The 18,838-nt window shown below is 47.5% G+C and overlaps 1 protein-coding gene across 1 annotated transcript in view; it reads right to left on the bottom strand.

The window, feature by feature from the left end:
• PSTPIP2 (proline-serine-threonine phosphatase interacting protein 2) overlaps nt 1-18,838 on the bottom strand; it is a 55,953-nt gene that overhangs the window by 4,987 nt on the left and 32,128 nt on the right. The window contains exons 4-12 of the mRNA XM_019531817.1: nt 17,393-17,427; nt 13,025-13,131; nt 10,903-10,965; nt 9,579-9,677; nt 9,080-9,125; nt 5,557-5,636; nt 1,755-1,853; nt 724-820; nt 286-370 (exon numbers count right to left, since the gene is read on the bottom strand). Coding sequence (XP_019387362.1) covers nt 286-370; nt 724-820; nt 1,755-1,853; nt 5,557-5,636; nt 9,080-9,125; nt 9,579-9,677; nt 10,903-10,965; nt 13,025-13,131; nt 17,393-17,427 — 711 coding nt within the window. The remainder of the gene's footprint in view (nt 1-285; nt 371-723; nt 821-1,754; nt 1,854-5,556; nt 5,637-9,079; nt 9,126-9,578; nt 9,678-10,902; nt 10,966-13,024; nt 13,132-17,392; nt 17,428-18,838) is intronic.

Raw genomic sequence — 18,838 nt, 5'->3', positions numbered from 1 at the left:
GCCTCCCCAAACAACAAAAGGGAGTGCACAAAATCCAGGAGGATTCCAGCAGCACAGCTGGGAGCAAGGGGGATGGTGAAGAGGTGCAAAAGATAATGGGAAGCAGGACTCAACCCAGGTGCAATTCCCAATCTGCCTGGATTCCCCCTTGCCCAAAACCACAACCCACCACCACGAGCCTCTAATGGAGCCCAACATCCAGACAGTTACAAAAGGTGTAGAAAAGCAAAACACATTTTCTTTCAAACAGCCACCCCAGTCCTTGTACTGTTCTCTGTTCCTTACCTCCCTATTCCTGGTGGTGGGGCCTGATTTCTCACTGGAGTTGTATTTCTCGGCGTGTTGTAGTAATTCTCATAGACAACTGGAGCTAGAAAAAGAACTCAACTGTCATGCTTAATGTTTTCATGTAACTGTTTGGCACAGAAACACAGCATCACACTGCACCACCTCTCATCCCCTCGTGAATCTGGATGATTCAACTCCAGAACAGTGGAAAGATGCATTGTCTTCAAGGACAAGCAGCAATTGCTTGCTAATCCAATGCCAGGACACTGTACAAGGGACAGGCTTGACTGAGGACATGGAAGAGAAGCAGGACAACCAGATGCGCTTCCTTTCTGCACCCTCCCTTGTTCCACAAAAGCAACCCTTCTCAGAGCCGAGAAGCTGGAAGGAGGCCCAAGCATAGCGCTGCTTAGAAAACCAGAATCAAACCCATACCTGGGGGCATGTTTCCGATTTTACGGTAGTTTACAAAGAATTCAATATCCTTATCGATGTTGCACGCTTCCAAACTTCTGCGGATTTCTTCATATTTCTGCAAAAAGAAAAGAGAAGACTTGTTTCTGCCCATTATTGGGTCTGGCCATCAGCAGACTCAGACAGAGAACAATGGGTCAACTCTGCATTTACAGGTCTTCTGACAGGCACGCAGCCTGCATGAAAGAAAGATAACCAATTGGTATAATCAAGGACATGTTCCTTCTGGTATTCAGCAGGACTTAAAGTGCTTGCCCACTGAAATTAAAAGACATTGTAGACAACAGAGAACATGGTTTGGGAATCATAGTCTCCCCTGGTGGGGTCAGCAGTGACCACTCACACTTTCCTAGCCTCCATTTGCTCTAAGGTTGCAGAGAAAAAGCATGGACTTAAAAAGTGCACGTACAAATACTGGCCAAAGAGACGGGCAACTGTCTCAAGGGTGAACTTGTGGGCCAAGATCAAGTGTAGTCACTGCACAAGTCTGTTGCCCTGACTGAGATGGACTTGAATGGCATTGTGTAGTGGAGGGTGCAACCCTGCCCAATGCACTGCGAACAGGACACCTGTCCGTAACAGCCTCCTAATGGCCAGCTTCCAGTGGGAGGATCTCAGCTACACGCCTATGATATGGAAACATGGGACTCCTCCCTAGCCTGCTCCTGTGGCCATTAGCTAAGGGCAAATGAGGCTCGGGGCCATCCAAACCCCAAGACCTCTAGGCTTGGGCCTGCACATAGGATGCCTGCCAAAGGATTTGGGAGTATCTGAAGCCCCAGGCTGAAAAGTCCCGGGTGGAGGATGCTTGCTGGTTGTAGCACCACATATAGTGTTTGAATGATTGAGTTTTGTTCAGTTCAGAGAATTTGGAACCAATTTGGCTCATTTGACCTGGAATACGAAAAAATTTCCAAAAGAGAGGATTTCTAAGCTGAGGAATCCTCCTTTTTCTCTCCATGAAGGCTTAGAGAGCCTCTGTATCATCTTACCTCGTCACTCTGGACACAGTCCTGGGAGAGCTGGTTGACGTGCACCCACAGCGCGTTGCGGAAATAGCTAATCCGTTCACACTCCTGGGTCTCAAAGAACTGCAGTGACACCGGGAAGCACGTCATGATACATCCCCAAATGGCAAAAGCCCATGAGCTCAACTCACCAAGATTCATCTTGGCAAAGAGGAAGAAAAAGCCTAGGTTGTCCAGGCCACCTCTGCACCAGTGCGGGATTGAGCCTTATTGTGAGACAAGCTTGTGTTTCATATAGTCCCATTTTCAAATGTCATAAACGGTGGGGCATCAGTTCAAAATTTCTTCTTGACCTTACCCTCCCCTTGACTATGGGGGCACCAGGTCTACCTTTGTAGGGAAAGGAAATTGGTCTAACAGAGACTTTGCCTTCTCCATATGCTACAATCCTAAAGTCTCCAAAACATTTACTAGACAACAAACAACATGTTTTATACCAGTGGTGCTCAACCTTGTGGCCCTGTGCCTGGGGTCAGTCTGAGGGTCCATCCTAATCTTGCCCGCAGCCCAACTGCACATGCCATATCCAAGCATACACGAGCCCAGCCCTGCATGTTGGATCTGGCCATGCCCTAGCTCAACCCCATGCCCAACCTGACCCTGCATGCTGGATGCCAGGCCACACCTTACCGCTCCACAATGGATCCCAAAATATGGCAGCAGGGGAGCAGCAATGAACGCTGTCACCGCTCTACCATCCGTATCTGTGATGAGACCCACAAGCCAGACCCACGTGGCTCTTCAGGCTGGATTTGGGCATTGCTGCTTTATACCATCCCAGGAAGGATTCAGCATCTTCTGAAGGGCTTCATTTCTCCCTCTTGTTCCAGCTCTGCCTCCAGCCCTCCCATTCCTTCCTCTTTGCTTTATCAAAGACCTGAAGTTGTCTTTTAAAGAGGCAGCTCAGTAGTTTATTGGCTCCTGTTGCACCGTGGTGGAAAAATGGTGGACCGTAGCACAGACAGGGTAAGGCAAAGGCTTGCAGGAATACAACGTGAACGGGGTCACGGTGCTTGGTTTATACCCTGATTACTCGATTCTAAGATGAGATCTTTTCCCCTCCTTCATCACAGGAAAAACAAAGCCTCGTCTTAGAGTCGAGTAAGAAATGGCTGTACAGGGAGCCCAGCTGGGGCAAAGACAACAGCAGCAGCTCTGCTACCAACCAGGAGTCCCTTCTGCCACCCTTTCCTTGGTGCCAGGGAAGGAGGAGTCTGCAGGCTGCTGCTATGGTCTCCAGTTTGCCCCATGCTGCGGGAAGCAGCTGTGCTGGGAGCCTGGCTCTGCACTGTGCAGGCTTCTCCTTCTCTGCCCTGCTCCCTACCGCTCTCCCCCTTCTGTGGGGAGACAGGGAAATGGGGGAAGGGAATGGGCAGGGCGGAGAAATCTGCATAGTGTAGAGCCGGGCTGGGGTAGGAGAGGCTCCAGGGCTGCACCCGTGCCTGGATCAGTGGGAGAGCAGGAGAGGGGGGAAATAAATGGGGGTGGGTGCGTAATCACCAGGGGGACAAGGGATGATGCCTGCTACCCTGCTCCTGCTTTCCTCTGCCTCGACTTTCCCCCGCTTTCCCTGCCTCCTGCTCCTCGCTCCTGCTTTTTCCCATACCTGCCCCCTCACTTCTGCTCTTCCCATTGCCTTCCCCCTCACTGCTGTTTTCCTGCCAACAACAACAACAAAAAAGCAAATTATTATAAAAATTATAATTTTCCATATCTAGACACTAATTATTGGAAGGTCGTCTTAAATTTGAAGTCATCTTAGATTCAGGAAAATATGGTTGTCTCTCTCTCCTTATAGATTCATAGAGTGTAAGGCCGGAAGGGACCTTGGAAGATCATCGGGTCCAGCCCCCTGCACCAAGCAGGAAAGACAACTGGGGTCAAGTGACCCCAGCGAGGTGACTGTCTTGTCTCCTCTTGAAGATTTCCAGGGTAGGTGACTGCACCACCCCAGGAGGGAGTTTATTCCACAGTCTGGACACCCTGACTGTGAAGAAGTTTTTCCTAATGTTGAGCCTGAATTGATCTTCCTGGAGTTTGTGGCCATTACTTGGGTGCCCTGGTGAACAGTTACTGAGTCACCGAGCCCTTGATGTACTCCCCTAGTGTAGCGGTAAGCTGCTCCCAGGTCTCCTCTCAGCCTCTTTTCCTCAGGCTGAAGAGTCCCTCAGCCTTTCCTCATATGGCTTGCCGTTTAAGTCTCTGATCATACAGGTGGCTCTTCTTTGGACTCCCTCAAGCTTGTCCACATTGTTGCTGAAGTGCGGTGTCCAGGACTGGACGCAGTACTCCAGCTGCGGTCTCACCAGTGCTGAGCGGAGCACAAGAATCGCCTCCTTGGTTTTGCTGGAGATGCATCGGTTGATGCATGCCGGAGCACTATTTGCCCTGCTGGCTACAGCATCGCACTGCCGGCTCATATTCATACTGTGGTCTATTATTACCCCCAGGCCCCTTTCATTTGTGGTGCTGGTCATTTTGGTGCTACCAAGCCTGTAGGTGTGTTGGGAGCTGCTCGTCCCGAGGTGCAGCACGCGCAGGCCTTCTCTCAGGCCCAACTCCTCTCCCCCTCCCAAAACATGCAAGCATACACACAGGTTTGGATCCTACAGGCAGACAGACATGCCAATGTCTAGGTGCCTCTCAGAGCCCAAACCCGAATTTTGCCCTGCCGTGAGTCTGAATTCCACCAGGAAGCATTAATTCCTGACATGTTTCCACAGATAACAAGTAACCTTTCATCAAGAGCATGCATTTATCATCTGTAACCTTTGTAACACACCCAAAAGATAACTCCCCTACCTGGCAGACACCTAGTTTGCAGAGATTTGGTTTGTCCAAAGATAAAATTGATCCTTCCTTTGCCCAATCTTGGTAATCTCTTTTGACTGCAATGCCCCATGAGGGGTCTGCCTCATCATACAGTCCTAGCATCAATTGGCTTAGAGTTCATTTAGGGCAGGGGTGCTCAATCTCCAGCCCACAGGCCTAATACAGCCCATGGAGCCATGGCATCTAGCCCATGGGGCTCCCCATGGGTCAGGAAACTTGGCAGCAGGGGAGCAATGGCAATTAATATGGCTACCTTCCTCAACTGTCAAATACCCAAATGCCAATCCCTGCAGCGGGCCAGAGCCAGTTGTGCCCCCTTCCCTCTAGATGGCTGGGTTGGGGGTGGGCTACACCGCCCTCTCCTGCTGCCACGGGCTTGGATCAAGCGTCTTTCCCCCTGCGGGTCTGGGTTGGAGCTGGGCTGCCCCCCATGCCCTCCCTCTCTACAACCAGATGGGGCCCCACTGAGCCCAACCCGAGTGCCAGATTAGGATAACCAGGTAGATCCAGTGTGTGGGCAGCCTGGGCACAGCCCATCCGGCCCACTGAGCAAAAAGGTTGAACACCACTGATTTAGAGTATCTATAATAATTACATTGTTCATTATGTATAGTAAATACTCTCATGCGCTATCCAGGAGATGGCAGCACTGGCCATACAGACAAGCTCTTTATTTTGTCCCCTGATATTTGAATGTTTTCTTTTTCTCCTCCCCTCTGAAAATCGATAATTTTTTTGTGGGGCGGTTATCCAGAAACCACGTTGGGGATGTGTATGGTCAAGTCCGGAGACTCTTCCAAGTGTTATGAAGAAGGAAGCACTGAGCAGAGGCCAGCTCTGCTCCAACACTGCTGCAAGTGACAGCAAAGAGTATGTGTGCCCAAAAGGCAGCATGCTCCAGCATTCAGGCCCTAGGATGAATGGATGCATTTACCTCACAGGCTTTGATGTGTTCATTCTCCCATTCTTCCCTGATCTTCTCAAGTGTATTAACATTTTGCTGGTAAGCCCTGTCTGTAAAGGGAGATCAAACAGCAATTTAATCATCCACACACCACATTGGAGTGAACACCTGCAAAGAATACAGTCACCGTGTCCTGGGTGGTCTACATTCAGTGGGCAGACAAGACAACTAGACCCTATGAAAAAGGATCGAGGAGTATGGTTTTCTTCCGCATCGCCCCTCCTGAACAGGACGTGACTAGGAATCTAGATAATGGCAGTCAGAAGCTGAGGTGTGCAGCAAAAAGCAGCTATGTGATTTAGGGAAGTGTTTTGGAACTGCAGTGGTTGTGTGTCAACACGGCCATGGGGTTGTACTTCAGCCTACTTTGAAAGCTCCAGTGAAGTATGCTGAGCATTGCAGATCAGGGGTGAAACCACGCAGGGCTGACCAGCAACTTTCTTGGGAAAGTTCACAGGCTGTGCAACAGGCTTACGCAAACAGTTAAAGGCTCATAAGAAAAACTCTCCAGGGAAGATCTTTCAAGCAGTAGGACACGGACACCCCTCATCCCCCTGATTTACCTGTAGCGGGTCAGGGTGCTTTTGGTATCTTTTGGCAATATGCCTTGTAGGCCCCCTCTACACACGCAGGTAAAAGCATGATCTAATGTACAATCCACACAATTGCACCTTCTTCCATGTCACACAGCTTCATGGAAGCACAACTGTGGGATCATGCATTAGATCCCATCGTGCCTTATTGCTGGTACAGTGGGAGCCCAATCCCCGGGTCCCCCTGCCCCAGCAAGAGACAAGCTCCTGCAGCTGGGAGCGCCCTCAACTGATAAGTGCAAAGTTGAATCACAGAAAATGAGGGTTGAAAGGGACCTCAGGAGGTCACATCTAGTCCAACTCCCTGCTCAAAGCAGGACCAGCCCCAGCTAGATCATCCCAACCAAAGCTTTGTCTACCTGGGTCTTAAGTACTAATCACACAATTACAAGCTCCTACCAGCTAAAGTTAGATCTTGAAAATGTGTACTAACTTTATAGATGGTTGCTATCAAGCTTGAATTTGCAAGTGAACCAGGGTCTTCCCTGTGGCTAGGAACTCACAGTTGACAGGGCTCCCAGCTGCAGGAATGCACCATGCCCCACAGGGTGGACTTGATTTAAATCAAATGGATTTAAATCATGATTTAAATCACTGGTCAGGAAGCCTCAATTGAATCATATATATCTACAAAAAGTGCATTCTTGTTGTTTGATATGACCTCCATACCTATTATTCACAACTCAGAGACAGATGTAGGTTTCATTCATAGAAGGCACATACTATATATTTTAAAGCACTGTTTGATTTTGACATTTTTTCAGATTAATTTTGCAGCTACATCAGAAAACTGAATTATGATCTGGTTATTTTATTTACCAAAGCTAACTGAAGCAGATACTTGTGAAGTCATTCATTTGATATCCTCCTAATACAGCCTGGCAGAAATATCTCCCAAATATCCACGATTAATCTAATGAATTGGAGATAGTTCACCTTCCAATGGTTTCACAAGTATCTGCTTCAGTTAGCTTTGGTAAACAAAAGAGAAAGATTTTGAGCAGAATATTCCAGAAGTCTTGAGGGATAAGTTTCTGAATATAGCCATAAAAGAGAAGAAACAAAAAATGAGAAGAAATCTAGAAGAAAGTGAAGAAAGACCCAAGCTAATAATATATGGCTTCTAGATGTATTCTCATTTTTTATTTCTTCTCTTTTATGGCCTGGCAAGCCTGTTGCCATGATAGGTTTTGCCTTTACCATACCATTCCCTCACTAGATCTGAAATCAGTGAAGAGGCTATACTCAGAAACTTATCCCTCAAGACTTCTGGAATATTCTGCTCAGAATCTTTCTCTTTTGTTTCTACTGCCCCTCCCTCCTTGCATTTATCTCCAGACCTCTTCCTCCTTGCCCAGATCTACTCCACCCCAACAATCTTCTATTCATTTAATGTCTAGAAACTTTGGACTTTTAGAGAAAGGTAAGGGCTTGACTCTGTGTACAGAGTCTTGCAGAGAGACAATAGAGCTGGTGGGTAGGTAATCAGAAGCGATCCTAGTTTTCTCTTATAAAAAAATCCAAAATTCTCTGCTTTAAAAAAAAATCCACATTTTTCCATGATTAAAGCAAAATGCCATATCAATCCAAATAATATATAGTGGCTGGGTTTTTTTGATCATGGAGAAATGTGGATTTTTGGGGGAGGGGGTTTATAGCAGAGAATTTTGGATCCTTGGTAATCAGCTCTGTTATCTCTCATCTCCATATACTTCTGTTCACAAGGATGTTATCTCTGGAGACAAATACACAGTTTGAGAACTGAAACTAAGCATCACAGATATGCTTAATGGTATCTTCTGGACTGAGTGCTGAGTCCCATTGAGTAGAATGGTTTTCTTTAATCTTTACTAATATATAGAGGAGCCTCTGCGAACTCCATAGGATTGAGCCCCTAATATAGGCCATGGCCTGTTGTAAAAGCTTTTATAAAGCTTTTCTAAAAAGACTACATGAATATATTGTCTCAAAAAGTATATAGTTAGAATTTATAATTTCTATTCCATGATGATATCTTTGAGCTTTAACATATCTTAAATTAAAACGATCTTTATATAGATTTGGGGTTTTTTTAAAGCATCTTAACAGAAAAAAAATATATATATATGAATAAATCAAAATAATATGATTTAAATTTTAAAAATCTAATTTTTTTTTTAATAGTTGTTTTTTATCCACTGTGATCCCCAGCATGAGACCCCTGGGCCATGGAGATCAAAGCAGCCATGATCCCAGGCCCGGGGGTTTCACACACCCCTGAACCCTAGGGATCCTGGTAACTATAAAGACCCTGCTACATGTACAAATTAGAGCTCAACAGCAACCAGCTATAAAATTAGTACTCACATTTTCGAGGTCTAACTTGATAGCTGGTTGGAGCTTTTAATCATGTAATAAGTACTTTGCACGTGTAGCTGGTCTTAATGTAACTGAGCAATTAAACAGTTAATTCCACAATACCTGTAACGTTGTGTGACAGGGTTGACTGCAGTTTTAGGAACAGGTTAGGCAAGAACGTGTGTGGGACGGTTTGATAAGAATGATAGTTCCTCAACTAGAGGGTTAGACTGGATGACCTACAGAGGTCCCTTCCAGCCCTACTTTTCTATGATTCTAAGATGACAACAAATGCCTTTTCAACACGAAGTGTTGGCAAAACATCTCCTCCTCAGAAGGAGAAAATGGACCTCATGTCTTGATGGGGCAGTACCTTGGGCCAAATTTATCTAAGGTTTAACTTAGTGATTGCCTGCTTTGAGAGAAGGAGGTCTATACCACCATTGCCCCACAGAGCTCCCCTTGTTCCATCCTGTACCAGAGGGAACAATCCTGTCTCAACAGCGTAGAGCGAGTCCCCCCGCTCCCAAAGGTAAGAGATACACCACGGTATCACCACTCACCAGAATCTTCCAGAGTCGACTTTGTCTGAGCCAACTTCATGAAGAGCTGAAAACAAAACAAAGGAGACCGAGTTCAATCCGGGACCACTGCCGGGCGGAGCAGGTTCCCAAGTTTACTCCACATTTCTCTCTCTCAAATCCAAAGTTACCAGGAAGATAAAATCTCCCATGAGGCTCAATGTATTTGGTCACCAGGGCAGCATTCTTCCATGAGCTCTCTGCCAACATTGCTCCACCAATGGCCCCACTCTTTAGTGCCGAGTGTTCATTGTATGAATCTTTTAACTATTTACAGACCACCCAGAGGTCCCGGCGCTTCTGCTGCCAGTGACTCCATGAGAAGAAAAAAGTGCCATCTGCACCAGTCACATAATTGGGACCTTTATCCGTCAGGTTTGTTCTAAAAATGGTGTCATCTCCTGGAGAGGATGCAGTTGCTCCAGCCTATCATTGGACCTGTGATGAATGCAGAGCAGAACCACCCTCCCCGGTTCCTCACCTTTTCTTGCTGCTTTTGCGTTACGAGATTGGCACTGCGGTGCACAGCCTGTTCTGCTTCATCTTTATCCCGGCAGCGTTGCTCATATAACCTCTTCGACTAGGAAAGCCAAAGGGGGAGAGGCAGGTGGGTGGAAAGAGAAGACACGACTCTCACAAACCTGGCCCCCCAAACATCAGGTCATGTTCTACTCCCAGTTAAAGGAGTGCAGCCCAGCACACATTAATATACAGCAAAAGCTTTGTTATCCAGCATGAGTGGGGTACGAGTTACCTAAAAATTCCAGTTATATGGAAGACAGTGCCATACTTGTAGTGCAAATACTTGATGCACGTGCCGGATAGACTCGGCAACGATTCCAGTTGCTAAACTGAGGATTTGTATTGGGGGATGGTGGAAATACTGGTTAACAGAATATTCCGGTTAGTAAAATGCCGTTTAACACAGCTCCTGCCTAACCCCTTCAAGTCCAGTCTCTCACTTCTGGCAGCCATCCACATCTGATGCTGCAGTTAAACAAGTCCCTTAGGTGAAGAGGGTTTAAATGTGCAAGGGAAGAACGAAATTGCTTGCAGCAGTCCAGGGCACTAGACTCAATGCTACAGGAAGTCCCTTCGGATCCTACAGGTCTTGTTCCTAGGCAATGCTGACTACATGAAGAAAGCTTTCTCCCCTGACCTGCTTATAGCATAATGCATGAAATCAGATCACATTCATTCCCAACTCCACAACCGCCACCAGCCACACATTCATTATCCTTGCAGATGCTTTGCATTTGCTCTGCAGTCCCTGCACGCTAATAGCCAAACCCCAAAAAAGTACATACAACAGAATTAGAAAATCATAGAAAATGAGGAATGGATGGGCCCTCAGGAGGTCACATCTAGTCTAACCCCCTGCTCAAACCAGGACCAGCCCCAACTACATCATCCCAGCCAAGGCTTTGTCTAGTTCGGTCTTAAAAAACCTCCAAGGATGGAGACTCCACAGCCTCCCTGGGTAGCCTGCTCCAGTACTTGACTACTATCCTCATGAGAAATTTTTTTCCCTAGTATCTCACCTAAACTTCCCTTGCTATAACTTGAGCCCATTGCTGCTTGTTCTGTCATCTGCCACCACTGAGAACAGTCCAGCTCCATCCCCTTTCGAACCCCCCTTCAGGTAGGCTGAAGGAAACGAAAGACTTGGCGCTGCAGTCAGTCTCAGTGCCTAGGTAGGCTACACACTTTCATGTTAGCGCTGTTAACTCACAGCAGGTGAGAGAGAGAGCAGACCCCTAATGTGTCTGCCTGTTACCCTCAGGAACCCAGCGAGGTCCTCCTACCTCCATTGTTTTTTTATACTGCAAATTCTTGTTTTTATGAATAGCTTCCATGATAAGCTCTATCTGTAAAGAGATCAAAAACCTGTGTTAGGCACCATCCATCCATACAACATAAAAATCCAATGAGCAGAAGACAGGGCAAGGCCCAGACTGTCAGATTTATTTAGGCACCTACCTCTGATGGATTTCAGTGGGAATAGGGCAGCCTGAGCCTAGTGGCCTACTGGGTTAGTGGGGTTAAGAAACACCAGGTTTTGTAGCCAGTGACACACACAATGGCTAGGATCACGCCTGACTGCCTTTGTTCCCCAGCTTGAATGAGCAGATGCCCATTTACAGCTTGCTTGACTGGGAGACAGCCTTAGGCATGAGTCCAAACCAAAGTTCAAAAAACACCTGTCTCTCAAGCCAGAGCAGGACACCTCTACTCTTTCCCCATGCCTCAGGTACCTACACCCCTTTAAAAAGCTGGCCCTCTGACATTCACCTTTATAAGGTCCTTGTTTCAGCCCTGTTACATGTCAGAGCTTATGTGAGGCAAGCGACTTACAGTGTGTTGCCTTGCAGGACTTCAAACCCTTCTTGAGGCCTTGCAGATATGTTGAGCTTGCATGATCTGTACTTCCTTAACAAGTGCTTATCTCGTTTTACAGACAGAGGAAAACAGAAGCAAAGGGAAGTTACAGAGAACAGCCCCAAATCAGCCAGGAAACAGAATCAGAGATTGAACCCTCTTTCCTGACTTCCAGCCCATACTGCAGGGCACTAAGGCTTCGATTTTCAGACGTGCTCCAGCAGCTCCGTGGGCCAACAGCCACGTTTCTACTGGCCCCTTCTGGTGAAAGCAACAGCAGCTGAGCACACCTGGGGGTGCAGACACCCGTAACAACTGTACTGCTCCAAAACGTCACTGCCTGGGAACCCGCAAGCCGTTGTTGCAAGGCAGGGTGCAGACACTTGTAGCAACCAAACCATTCCAAAGCATCACTGCTGGGGAATCAAGATGTGATGATGTGAAAGGATGTGGCTTCAACACCAGGGGGTGGGAGCTAGCACCCAGCCCAGCATGCCTTCCAGTGGGTGAGTGTGGGGTAGTACTTGCACCCATGCCCCAGGGGCTTGCAGGGGTGGGTGACCTGTGGCTGGGAGTATTGTCACTCTTCTGCTTTCACTTCTGTCCACAGCACGAGGTCAATGAACAAGCACTGCAAGGGAGCTCACTGATAAAATGTGCCAACAAAAGGAAAAAGGAGCAGTAGAGTTCTGGCTGTGTACCAGCAGGACCAGCTGTAGCAAAAGTATGGGGGAGGGAGAGGAGCAATGCAGTGTGGGATGCCTGGAGGACCAAACAGACCTGTGTCCACACAATAGAAGATTGGTTCACAGTAAACCAGTTCAAAACAGCACTGGATTTTCCAGGTACACTTCTGAATCATTCCAGGTGGATTTAAACTGGTTGGACAGACTTGTATAACCACCTGCTTCAGGTTTAAAGCACTTTTAAACCATTTTAAGTGTTATGTTTGTCCATGCCCTGAAAGTCTGGCTAAAGCCCATGGCTGTCCCATCACTTGCCCCTGTCTGGAGGGCGGGGAGCAGAAAGGCTCATTGCATTTTATAACAAAAAGGAATGAAAAACTATTTTTCCTTAAAAGACACTGAGAAACCAAAAGGAAACCAGGTGTGGTCAGAGCAAGGAAGCAGCCAAGGGCTGCATGGATTCACTCCAATTTCATTACAACATTCAGGAGTAAAGGCTGGCATTCCCAAAGAGGCAGCGAGTTCACAAGAGGAAGGGGTTTGGAGCGAGGCAATTTGAACAGGGAGCTTTGTATACAAGCAAACTTCCAGTCAAGCTGGGCTCTCACGCACCAAGGCAAGCCTGAGGAGCCAGCTACTTGGGCTCACCACAATCCCATGACTTGCCTTGCCCAAGTCAGCGTGTCAGTCCTAGCATGTGGGCCATATTCGAACTCAAGAAACGACCCAGAATCGGGGCGGACGGGATCTCCCAGACCAACCCCAAGCACAAGCACCGGTGACAGGTGCAGGCTGGCAACTCTCCAGACCCTCTGAAAAGCCTTCCCTGGCAAGCTGCATTACTTGACCCAAAATTCCTGACCTTCTTCCGATGCAGTTTCTGCTTTTCCCTGAAGTCTTCCATTTTCCTGGCCTCTTCCCGGAAACTCTGCGCCAGCTGGATGTGACTCTGCCCCACGCTGTCTATCCCTGCAAATTAAAGGGGATGGGAAGGAGGAAAAGACATGCACACAAAGTAATTTCATTGATTAAGCTTCTTGTACGATTTAATAGAACAGACCTGGGTAATCAAGTCTACTGCTTTAGGAGGCACCTGTTTCATATAAATCCCTTTCAGAAGGATAGTGCCATAGGAGACTTAAAACAACTTTAAATTAAAGGTTTGTCTACACAGGGATTATTGCAGAGCAGTGAATCCTCATTACCGCCCTTTGTGGGATGTTCTTAATCCACTTTGGAGCTAAATGAAGATCATTCTGAACAAGACAATTTGATTCCAGAATAAGAGCACCCACAAAGGAAGCAAAAATCAGGAATACATATTCCATCTGAATTTGGATTAAGGTTGGGAATTGATGTACATCCCTCAATACACTAAGGTCTAAAAGCATCCTATGAAGTAAGTAAGTGTTCACCCTGCCCTCCCCAGCCCCCAATTTACAGACAGGTAAACTGAAGCATAAACCCATCTCGCAGACTCAATGTAAGGCTCATTTTTAATTGGAATGATCTCTTCTCTGCCCAGATCCAGCAGTCACTCCAGTGCTAATAGCTAAGACTCTTCCTTGGCTCAGGCAGTAAGTGGCTTTGTTTTTGGAGCCCAGAATTCAAAAGTTGTGTCCCCATTATGTTTTAACCCTGCTGAGGCTGGGGAATCCCGCACAACTGTGGTGGGCAGGTCCTGGAGGAGTTTGGATTTCCAGCAACACCATATTATCGCAGCTTTTTCAGCCTCTTATCTCTAGCAACACTCACATTTCAAACACACAATCTTGCTCCTGCTGTGCCACCTGCTTCTTTCTCTATAGCTTATCTGCCAGGAAAAAGTACCCAATAGCCCAGTAACAACCGCAACAAGTGCTTCTGTCATGCTAATTGCATCTAATTCACCTCTTCATCCTGTGAAAGCTTTGCCCAGTGCACTTGGGCACTGCTGGCATGTGATTAGAGCAGAACACTATAAAACAGGGCTCTGCAAAATGGCACTGTTCCGGGTCGACTTGCGTTTCGACAGAACAGCATTTCATTTCAAATTTCATTTTGATTTGAAACCGCTGTTCCATTTCAGTAGGGCTGTGTGAAATGGCACCATTTCATTTCGACTTCCGTTTTGGTGGGACAAGTGTTTCATTTCGACTTTCGTTTCATTCCGTTTTGTCAAAATTGTTTCGGCATTTCGCCCATAGGCTATAATGGGGAAGCTCGAAACAGCCTATAACTTTGTCATTCTGGCCTGATTTGGATGACACTTGCAAGAATTGTAGCCCCTTCTGGGGGCATGAAGCCTGCCAAGTTTGAAGGAGATAGGTGCAGGGGTTTGGGGGAAACTGCACCTCAACATCTTGAAAGCAAAAAACTCACGTCATGTGTATGTGTTATACCACAGTAGGGTCAAAACTGCAGGCATGCTAGCCCCAGCTGAGGCCATGAGGCTTGCCGTGTTTCAAGGAGATAGGTGTGGGGGTTTGGGGGAAACTGCACCTCAAGCTGCAGACAAGCAAAACTCAAGACATGGGTGATACTGTGTGTGTTAAGGTGCAGCAGGATGAAAGCTGCAGGGGTGGTGGCCCCTGCTGTGGCCACGACGCCTGCCAGCTGTCGAGGAGATTGTTGCCGGGGGTCTCTGGGTTCTGGGGCCCTGCACCCTAGCTGCTGACAGGCAAAACTCGTGACATGGGTGGGTGACACTATGTGTGTGTTAATGTGCACACTCAACTGACACCAAGGCAGACAGCAGGGCAATTCAAACAATGCTGCCTTTTATGCAGTTTTTCCATCCCTCCCCCAGAGCACTGGGATTGGCAGGGACCTCAGGGAAGGATGACAGTCACCGGCCAGCTACACAGTCAATAATGAGAGCAGTCTTCCCCGCTTCCTCCTCTTACTTTAGTTCCTGTTCCCCGGAGATGAGCCCAGCTTGAGCTTTGAAACTCAAAACGTTTCAAAATTTTCGAAACATTTTGACTTGCCTTGTTTCGTTTTGAGGCTGTTTCAAAGCTTCCTGTTTCGTTTCGATTTCACTGTTTCGAGCTTGAAACAAGTTGAAACAGCATTGAAATGAAGCTGCCAGCAAAACTGCACATAGCCCTACAATAAAATCATAGCAAGCACCTCCCCAGAAACCCTTATGTCTTACGTGACGATCCCACTCTGCTCTGCGGATATGTGTGCATGTTATTGTAGTCTAATTAGCTTCTTCCAAAGGATGAGGGACATTTTTTGCATATCAGTGATTTTCCTAGGGTTAAATATTAACTGCTACAGTATGGAAGTTCCCTCTTTTCACCACTCCAGTAGATAACACTACACTGCTATTTGCAGGCTTGGGTTAGCACAGGCAGGAAGACATCACCAGCTGATCTGAACCACAGTGGAGCAGTGCCTAGACCACAAATGTAAATCTATGTGAGCAAGAGGACGCGGGGCTTTAGGAAGTGCAAAAATGGCAGGCAGCAAGGTCACCCCCTCCTTCCTTAGCGTTGTCACATGTCTAGGAACCCAAGGGCTCTCCCCAACCACCAAACCAATTAAAACTCAAGACTGTGCAGGCATCAACTGACAGCTCAGCCAGGAAGTTCATTTTGGACAACACCCTTTACCCGACATGTCATCTCATTATTAAAGGCGTTTTTACAAGTGCTCTGAAGGGAGTGAGGGCACTTTAATTAGAGCAGCTACAAGAGCGGCTCTAATTAAAAGCACCCGCAGGGCCTGATGGATCAGCGCCCCCGAGCTTCCAAATGGTGGCGGGAGTGCTTTAGCTAAAGCTCATCTAACGAGCTTTAGTTAAAGCACCCCTGCTGCCATTTTGAAGTGCAGGGATGCTGATACACAAGACGCAGGAGGCTGCTGGAGCATGCTAATTAGCATGCTCCTGCAGACTCAATTCATTGAGCCTGCTCCGACATGCTGTAATTTCATGTGTAATTACAGCACGTCGGAGCAGCCTCCCCGCACATCTGCAGGCACCCTATGCTCTTATACCCCACGAATGTTGTCGGTGCCTTTGTGCAGAGTGCCCGTAGACCGCTAACAGATTTGCAGCTGTCTGAACAACAGTCCTTCCAGCTAACTGCAGCCTTCAGCAAGACTTTTGGGCAGAGATCTAAAGAGAGCACTTTGGGTACAGACAACACCTTAACAATCGTTATCAGTGTCAGTCTCTTCCATCTGCCCAATTCTGTAGTGATACAAGTGCATGTGATAAAGCAATTGCAACTTAAACCCCATTTGAAGGTTAGATTTGTAAAGACACTGATGCACACCCCTGAGCAACAGCTGCTATGCCCCTTTCAAAGCAGTTAAAAAGGCAGGACTGTTTATGCCTTTGGACACCTCAAATACAAGTGCACAACCCCTTTGCCTATCTCCTTTGTCCATTAAGGTCCTTGGATGCCTAAAGGTCTGTGTCACTTGTCACTTGTGCTGCCACCTTGCAGAGCTGAGCTAAGGGTAACGTAGGCATTTCACTCCTCAAGGCTGATTCCTAGCTAAGCATCTATGCCAGAGTGCCCCAAAGGGGCCTGATCTGATACATGTACTCAGACCATGGCTAAGACACAAGCAACAGTAAGTACCGAGTTGAGCACAAGGCACAGCAGCCACAGATGCTCCCAGCCTTAAGCATGGACTCAGAAGATGGTGCTGCTCTGCCTTTTAGATATCAGCTGAACAGCGACAGGATTTGGCCAGAAAGAGGGTTCCAGGCCATCCGCAGCCTGAGAAGGTCCACGGTCACAACTCCCAAGGCAGTGCCCGGACCACCAGCTGTAGAGTAAGCCAGGTAGGGGCACACTTCTCCCCTCCTGTGGAAGATGCCAGCCCATTACACAGCCAGGAGCAAAACACACCTAGGACCAGAGGGACAAGAGGCTCTGCAACCCAAAGTGCTGCCTGTGAGGGAGAAGTGGGGGGCAGTGCCCCTGCTCCCACACTCTTTATGCATGTTATCCAATAGCACTAATGGAGAAGCAGTCTCTGAGTTACGATGCTACTGTGCTCCGAGAAACTAGGTAGCCAGGACAGCTGCTTGCTAGACTAAAACAAATGAACCAAAGGGAAAAGTTTGTCGTATCCTCCAGAGACTCTGATTTTACAAGTGGTTTCCTGCAAGCGAGCATACAGCTTTGCAGATTTGCAAGGACTGAATTTCTTTGCAGGCTGTGCCCTGCAAAACACCCTGGCAGGTTTTTTCACCAATACAAGGAACGAAGCTTAAACAGTTACTCACGTTGCTTAAAAACTTCGAGCGCTTTCTTCAGGGTGCTGAAAAGACACAAGCACACAATTGGAAAAAAAAAACTGGAAGCAGAATAGTTAGGCTCAGAGCAACATCAAACAGTGGCCAGAGTCAGAAGATCAATAAATACCATGTTTCCCTTTAACCTGGTGGGAATTGATCCATTTTATATGGTAGGAGCAGTGAATACCTCAGTCCATCTTTCTTGAAAACATATGTGCTGCACACCGTATGAGCATACGCGTGCACGTGTCCACACACACTTGGGCTTTTCATCAGTCTGTCACATCAGGGGCACGAGTTCACTACCCTATACAGCAACACCATGACAAGGGATGGTATTTTCGTACTTATTTCTACCACTGCACATCTGCCAACCAACGGAGCAGGGCAGGACATCTCATTTAGCTCACATTTGTGTTCATTTGCTTATGGCAACACTTCAGGGCCCCAACCCAGGTCTGGGCCCAGTGGTGCTAGTAACCACACCTATACACAAGCGGAGGCAGAAATCTCCTGAGGGCAGAGACTGTCCAAAAGCACGAGGGATTTGTAATCCCCTTTTCACAAATGAGGAAGTCTGGCACTTACTGTTCTGCTACAACTTTGACATCAGGAGGCAGGAGCTGCAGTAACTATAAGCTGTCAACAGCAAGCAAGGCAGGGTCTCTAGCACAGCAGTTCACAACCTTTTTTGTCCCAGGACCATTTGTAAGCATGGGTGGCCAGTCCTGACCCAGTGCCCCTCTCTCCTGACCCGCTGCACAGTATGTGGGGTGGGGAGAGTAGGGCTCTTGCAGGCTGGAACTCCACCAGCCTGCAAGGGAAAAGCCAGTTTCCTGTGTTTTTCTTCTTTAAAGACAAATCCATTTTTAAAGTTTGCAGAAACCCATTTTTAAAGTGTGTTCAGTACCCTTTCATACGTTCTTGCAACCCACAGGTTGAGAAATGCTGCTCTAGCAGACAAAGCATCCAGAGACGTGAGTCCTATCCTCGTTTTGCTGCGCGGCGCGAACCAAAACACCTTGCTTCTGTGTGCTGGTGGCCTCCTCATCTGGTAAGCAGACAGATCGCTGCCTACTTCTTCTGGGAAGCACTTTGGCAGCTACCTATGAAAAGCTCTTGAAGAAGCAGGTTTTACTATTCTGTGCTTCTGGACAATTTTCCTGGGTGGAAGTGGCCTTCCCAGTGACCACAGAGCAGGATGAATGCTCTACGAGAACAGCACAGGAGTCATAGTTTCATAGTTTCATAGTTTGTAAGGTCAGAAGGGACCTGAGCAGATCATCTAGTCTGACCCCCTGCCATGGCAGGAAAGAATACTGGGGCCAAATGACCCCAGCAAGATGTGCATCTAACCTCCTCTTAAACACCCCCAGGGTAGGAGCCTGCACCACTTCTCTTGGAAGCTGGTTCCAGACCTTAGCCGCCCTGACC

Source organism: Crocodylus porosus, unplaced genomic scaffold (genome assembly GCF_001723895.1).
Source record: "Crocodylus porosus isolate Cpor-Errol unplaced genomic scaffold, CroPor_comp1, whole genome shotgun sequence".
Lineage (NCBI taxonomy): Eukaryota > Metazoa > Chordata > Crocodylia > Crocodylidae > Crocodylus > Crocodylus porosus.
The sequence above is the reverse complement of the archived record's forward strand: the minus strand, read 5'-3'. Positions and strand labels throughout refer to the sequence as shown.